The sequence below is a fragment of the Apus apus genome, chromosome 4 (assembly GCF_020740795.1).
Source record: "Apus apus isolate bApuApu2 chromosome 4, bApuApu2.pri.cur, whole genome shotgun sequence".
Taxonomy (NCBI): Eukaryota; Metazoa; Chordata; class Aves; order Apodiformes; family Apodidae; genus Apus; species Apus apus.
The window spans coordinates 20,570,299-20,577,061 of NC_067285.1; the positions used below are offsets into that span (position 1 = coordinate 20,570,299).

General features: G+C 52.0%; 1 protein-coding gene across 5 annotated transcripts in view; it reads right to left on the bottom strand.

The window, feature by feature from the left end:
• The window catches only part of GBF1 (golgi brefeldin A resistant guanine nucleotide exchange factor 1), a 106,405-nt gene extending 104,710 nt beyond the window's left edge, over positions 1–1,695 (bottom strand). For all 5 annotated transcript variants that reach the window (XM_051617562.1, XM_051617561.1, XM_051617560.1 and 2 more), the window contains exon 1: positions 1,597–1,695. In XM_051617562.1, the coding sequence (XP_051473522.1) occupies positions 1,597–1,604 (8 nt within the window). In that variant the 5' untranslated portion in view covers positions 1,605–1,695. The remainder of the gene's footprint in view (positions 1–1,596) is intronic.
• Between the last annotated feature and the right edge of the window lie 5,068 nt (positions 1,696–6,763).

Sequence of the window (6,763 nt, forward strand, 5' to 3'; positions counted from 1 at the left end):
TCCACTGCTCAGCCTTGGAACACACTACCTCAAAACATGCCAGTGCATGGGAATCCAAATTTTTCCTGGGTATTCCTGTCTACCTGGTAGACAAGAAGTTTCAGGTACACTTTTAGGAAACACTCCCTACCCTGCAGGGAAATGTCTGCAGCTCTTCTGGAAACAATAAAAAGTCAGCATCAGAAGTGACAAAGTCTGGCAAACTTCCATCAAGTCATTTATTTCTATCACTAACTTTAGCCTTCAGCTATGGTAACTGACTCAAACCTGGTGAAACTACTCCAATAATTAGTGATAATAAAAAAGAACATAATCACTATATATGCAGGAAAGGTAATATTTCAAAGTGAGCTTCCACTGATCTAAATTTGCACTGTTTATTATAATGCATGAATAATCTACATAGTGTATCACATAGATTTGGCCACTCAAGTCCTGATACAATACAGTGCTACCAAAACAAAACACACAACAATCCTCAGTCTATGAATCACAAACAATTCCTGACTAATTCAAAGCTAGCAAGGTGACTACTCCAAAGCCCAACTGACCGTGATAAAGGTCCTTCACAAATCTCTACCAGGAAATTTAACTTGCTTGGGTTTTTCATGTCTTAACTACTCTGCAATAAACACTGCAGGCAGTAAAAGTTCAGAGAATTCAGGATGTTTTTCCAAAGGCTAGCTCTTAATGCCAGGGCAAAAATAATAGTAAAGTACTAATTTAGAAATATGGCAAAGAACTATACAGTCCTGTGAAAACAAAATTCTGGGCAATTAATAACACCCTTTAACAAGTAAGCATCAGTAACATGCCAGTGGTGGCACATCAGAAAGGAAGGTGGGACAGGCTTCTCTGAGAGTCTGACTCCACATCTCATCCCAGGAGTGAGACAGTGCCTGGGAACCAAGAAGGCAGCTGACACTTATCTGTTAAAACAGCAGAGTGAAAATGAAACCTAAGGTAAATATGGAGACGGGCATTTTCTTTATTCCTATTACTTCCTACTGTTGAAACTAAGGAACACGGTGCCACGGTGCTCACAACATACACCCTCAGTTAGGGCTCAGCCTCCCTCCAGCAACGGCGAAGCAGCTGCCCATAGGCTGGGAACAGTTTCTCTTCCCACCGGTTTTCAAGCGGCCCACCCTGGCGCACGGCGAGCGGTGCCCGTGCGGGTGCGGTGCCCGTGCGGGTGCGGTGCCCGTGCGGGTGCGCTGCACACCCAGCACGTCCCTCCCTCCCGGCCCCGAGGCGCTGCCCCGCCTGCCCCGCTCTCAAGGCTCCAGCCCCGCGGCCGAGCAGCCCCCGAGCAGGCCAGGCCGCCCCCCGCCCCACGGGGCGCCCCGGGCCGGACGTCGCGCGTGTCACGTCACGCCCCGGGGCGGAGGGAGCAGCTGTCACCCGCACCGCAGCCCAGCCTCCCCGCGCCGCTGCAGCCCCGCCGCGGCCTGCCCGGCCCCCCCGCCACCAGGGCTTCTTCGGCCCCGCCCACGCCCCCCGCCGGCACCGCACGGCTCCCCCGCCCAAGCCCCCCTCCCTCTCGCCCCCGTGTCGCGACAGCAGCGTGACAGGCACTCGCCGCCCGGCACTGACCCCCGCATCCAAAATGGCGGCGTCTGCTCCCCGCGGCAGCGGCCGCTTCAAACATCGGTCGGTCAGGCAGGCGGCGCCGCGAGCGGGAGGGCTCGGCCCTCCCTCTGTCCGCCCCTCCCTCCCTCCCTCCCTCCCGGCGGTCGCGGCGAGGCCGCCGAGCGCGGGTCCTGCGGGGCACGGGCGGGAGAAGCCGGCTCCGCACCGCTCTCTGACGTGGAAACCGGCGCACCCTACCCCGCTGCCTGGTTACGGCGGCGACGGACAGCCCCGAGAGCCAATCCGCGGGCACAGCGGCGCGCTGCGCCCCCGAGCGCCCAATGGGATCACGGTCTGGAGCAGAAGAGGCGGGCTCTCCAGTGACAAGCACGAATAAGCCAATGGGCGGAGAGAGGGTAGAACTAACAGAACCGCTGACCAATGGCGAACGAGTCCGGGAGGCCGGGGGGCGTGGCCTCGCCGGAGCGGGCGCAGCAAGGGTGGTTGAGCAGAAGGCGAAGGAAGGGCTCCCCTCGCAAAGCATTGTGGGCTGGGCCGCCCGCCCGCGCCCCGGGGCTTGTGGGGCCTGCGGGGGCGGGGCCTGGAGGGGGCGGGGCCGGGGCGGGGCCGGGGCGGGGGGCGGGGCCAGCGTTGGGGGCTGGTGCGGCCGGAGCGCAGCCGGGCGGGGGGCAGGGCCGTGGGGCTGTAAGGCAAGGCTGGGACCTGCCCCTCCCGTTGGCGAGGGGAAGAAGGGGCCGCCGCAGGGCCTCTCCTCCCTCCTTTGCCAGGTTTTCCCAATGGCTCCCACATCCTCTCCTAGCTCCTCTGCTCTGGAGCCAGCTGGGAGGTGATGCCCAGCGAGTGGCTTGTTTCCTCCTGGACTCTTCCTTGGGTCACAGTTTTGCTGCTGCCATAGACCAGCCCCAGAGTGGGCAGGTGGGAAGGCTGAAGTGGATGAGACGTGGCAGGCAGCTATTGCAAGAATCCACACAACAGCACCCCGAGGGGCACAGGCAGCTTCTCCTGGCATGGTCATGTTCACCTGGTGACTTGCCTCAAACACAACTTAACCAAGTTGAGCTACCAGCTGTGCACTGCAGCTTTGGTTCGTCCAGCCCAGCTGGCCTGGCAGCTAGGGACCATGGTTTAGTTTACTCTTTGAAGCCTCTTTATTGGCCAGCTCTGCAGCAAGAGCAATCACAGCTTTGCAACTGTACAGCACCTAGCACAGTTAATTCTTGGTGCTGGTCCAACCTTCTCGGCTGCTTTCTGTGTCTGTGTCTCAGTGCCAATGCAATGTACTTTCATAGCAGTAACTTGCAGGGGTCGCAAATTGCTTGTTTAAGCCTCTGCCCATTGAACTTGGGGCAGATCAGCAGATCCTTGCAGTTAACCTAGCGGTTTAATAGCACTAACCTGTGCAGCCAGGTCAGACGGGGGATCTGTTCTGGCAGGTGCTAGAGTGGTCAAGGCAGCTACCCCAGAATCTGTCTGCAGGGAAAAAACAAATCAAACTAAAGGTGAAAGGGAGGAAAATTGTTCGTTCACTGTCCTGATCACAAATTCGTCTGCTGCAGCATGGCTGAAGGAGCGAAGTTCTCAGACAAATGCCCAAGGGAGTGTGAAACAAGACTCTTCCCTGACCAGCCAAACCCAAATCTGAGGCTAACTCCAATACCACCCTAAAAGATGCCCAGAAGTCATTGTGTCCCTCCCTTAAGGGCAGAATGTCCAGAGAGGGTGTTGTCCCATTAAAGTGTGGGTTGGGACACTCTGGAAATGGTGGTCACCAAATCATTCCCTATTCACATAAAGAGCCACCTCACCAATGAGGGAACGTTTGCAGAACAAGAACATTAGTGGCTAGTGCTTTCTTCTTCCCCTTTGCCCTGCTCCAGGAGCTGCTAAAGCCACTGTGGTATCTGCCAGCCATTTGGAAACCCTCAGGACTTTGTTATTACCACTCTGTCCATCTGTTCCTTGCTCAGGGATGGAGTTTTGAATGCTGGCTTGCATACAGCCCAGTTCAGCCCAGCTCACCCGAGCCTGCCTGGCCTCTCAGGGAAGGGACTGGAGCCCTCACCGTGCCTTCTTGCCCCTTCCAGTGCCAGCTGCGCAGCTTGTGCTCCCACCTGACCATGCAAAGGTGTTATTTATGGAAGCTTGTCACAGAGCTCAAAACTGAGCCAGCCAGGAGCCTTCTGCTTCACTCAAATGCATCTTAGTGCATTAATAAAAAGCAAACATTGCAATGTGCTTTGCATTTTTACTCACAATCCAGAACTGCATTTTCTGGAGAGAAAAACAATACAGTATGGCTCTGCACTACATGGGGAGAAAAGAGTTCACTCTCACACACTACAGCACTGCATCAGTCAGCCCTGGGACAGCCCAGCACCACCCTGGCCCCACAGAAAATCCTGCTGGTGTGACAGTGCAGCACCAACAGCCTCAGATCAGCAGCAGCGGGGAAACCTGGGCTGCCTGGACTGCCTGGCCCAGCAGCACTTTGCCAGAGCTGTGCACAGCTGTATAGAGATCACATGTGGACAAGTTGGAGCCCTCTGTTTGCACCAAAGGATCTAGGTGTAGGACCAGGACACAGGGCTATGCCATGTCCCTTTATTCCCCAGATAATTCACTAGTTCTTACACACAGCGTGGTACCATGAAACCAAAGATCAGATGAGCATGATCTGTGCAAATCCTTCAGGTTCCTGCTGTCTGGTCTGGAAAGCTGGGCTTTATCTTCACTGCAAAGATGCAGCTTTTCAGCAGAGTTTCTGTCTTGAGCATTCCTCCTCAGCCCACAAGGAGCATCTGAAGGAGCTACAAACTCACTGACATCCATCCCCTCAGGCCTTGCCCAGGTACCTAGTCAGCACACCTGCTTTAATCCAAAACACCCAAGCAGCCTCCTCCTTCCAAAGAGCAGTGTTTCCATGGGGCACACCATCTGCCTTCATTTGTGTCCAGCCTGTCAGTGTAATAGCTTGCTCCCCACAAGCCTTTGATGAGACTGTCACAAATCCATATTGCCAGCCACCTCCACCTCTGTAATCTGCACCAATTGGATTGACTTTGCATGGTCCATTACTCTTGCTCAGCCCCTGCCAGTTCACTGTCATTTACAGAGCCCAGACTCATGGGCACGTGCAACACAGAGATTTTCCAGCAGGTTAAATAGGCTGAGAGGGTTTGAACTTCCATCCCCTACTCTTGGAGGCTTTTTCTATTTCTCAGAGGCTTAGGAAGGCCTGCAGCAAAAGGAGAAAGAAAGAGTTGACCCAGAAGGTATGAGCAGTTGTTACAGCTGCAGACTTCCTGCAGCCACCCTCCCCAGAGCTGAGCATCCTCAAAACACTACTGATTGCTTTAGAAAGTGGTTCTAAGCAGCTGCTCCTTTCCAGAGCAAGCTCAGGTAAAGCCTAGTCCAAAGCCAGCTGAAGGCTCTCCAAAGGAAATCTGATGTGCTACATCTGGTACAATCTGCTCTTGGGCCAGGACCTACAACTAAAGCAACAGAACTAAACTACAAGACTAAAAAGTATTAAAACCCTTCTCTGGAAACTATGCAAAGTGCAATATTGAAGCTGCAGAGCCCCATTCTCAGGCTAAAATACCCTCCCAGCTGTTCTACTTAGCCCATGTCTCAGGAACACTTGTGCCCTTCCAGATGACGTGAAACTCTCCTGATGAACATCCCGGTGTAATGTTTTCCATTGTCTCTTCTTGGCAGGAGCAATCTGGGCTCAGTTAGTCATATCTTTGTCACCTCTTGGCCAGACCACAGCTACATGATACACCTGGGCATGAAGCCCACAGCACTTGGCTAACGCCAACCGAAGAGCATACTGCAGTAGGCCTCTGCTCCCTAGGCCACCTTTTAGTTTAAAGGCTAAGCCAAATTCAGACTAGAGTCCTGATCTTCGAGGCATTTGATGGCAGGGACCCAGAGTGGCTAAATGATCTGTTAAGATCCAAAGATAGAAACCATGATCAATAATCAATAACTCTGCTGCTTTTACCTATGAGAGAGACAGAGTTTTCTCTAAGAGCGAACTCCTTCAGGCTGGTCAAAAATGCAGTGTGTCTAAGATGCTGAGTAATTCCCTCCTTTTGCATATCCCATCTCTCTGCCAAGATGTGAGTCAGGTTCACTCTGAGTTTAGTTTGCTTCTGGTTTGTATGTTTTCATTTTTATTTTATATAAAATAGTAATATCTGTCTCCTGAACCCAGGCAAAATTCTTGATCTCTTCCCCAACAGCAGATTCTCCAGCTGTCAAGACAAGGTGCACTACAACTAGGAAATACTGGCACTAGCCAACAAGATGTGCTCCTACATCTCAACAGCAAATGCTAGAGCACTCCCTTCCTTCAGGGGTCACTCCAGCAGTTGCACCAAGCTTATTCTAGTGAAAGACTCCTAGTACAGGTCCCTCGATGGTCTAATCCAAAAGTCTTCACATTGCACTCCACAGGGAGCAAGCTCGTGACATAGCACCAGTTCATATTTCCAGTCGCTCAAGGGAAATAGCTAAAAATACCTTTTTTTCATTATTACTTGAAAGTGTAAGCACTAATTGTATTTGCTGCAGGCTGCAGGTTTGGAGGGAGAAGGAGGCAAATCATTCCTTCATTGTTGCAGACCTTGAGTGGGCTTTTCAGTTTCCCTGTAGTATGTGGTGGTATAGACCGACTGCCCCGTGGAAAGTGCTAGTGCTGCTATACTGTGTCTGCTTCTCTTGATGGAGACAAGCCCGTGCTGGGATGGATTAAAGTCTGGGCTGGAAAAAGATGTGATCTAGCTCGCTGTTATTTTTGGCAGGCAAAAAAAGCAGTAAGGCAAACACAAACCTCAGGTTACTACCGTTAAAAAACACAGTAATTTCTCATGAGCGTGCCAACATTGTGACTGTTTTACAGTTTAAAAAAGCTCTTAGCATTTCTGCTGAATTAAGGTGTTTGTCCATGTTTTTGAACTGTAATCCATAATGCCCAGGTCTATTTAAACTCCCCCTCCATCCTGTGCTTCTTCGTGTGCATTTGTCTTCTCATACACATCTATATGCTGTTCTACATTTACCAATCTCCCTAAATAGGGCTTGTAAATCACCCAGGGTTAAATCCACTTCTATTCTCACAACATTATTTCCTAATCTTTACAATATGTCAGTGGAAGAGTTTGAG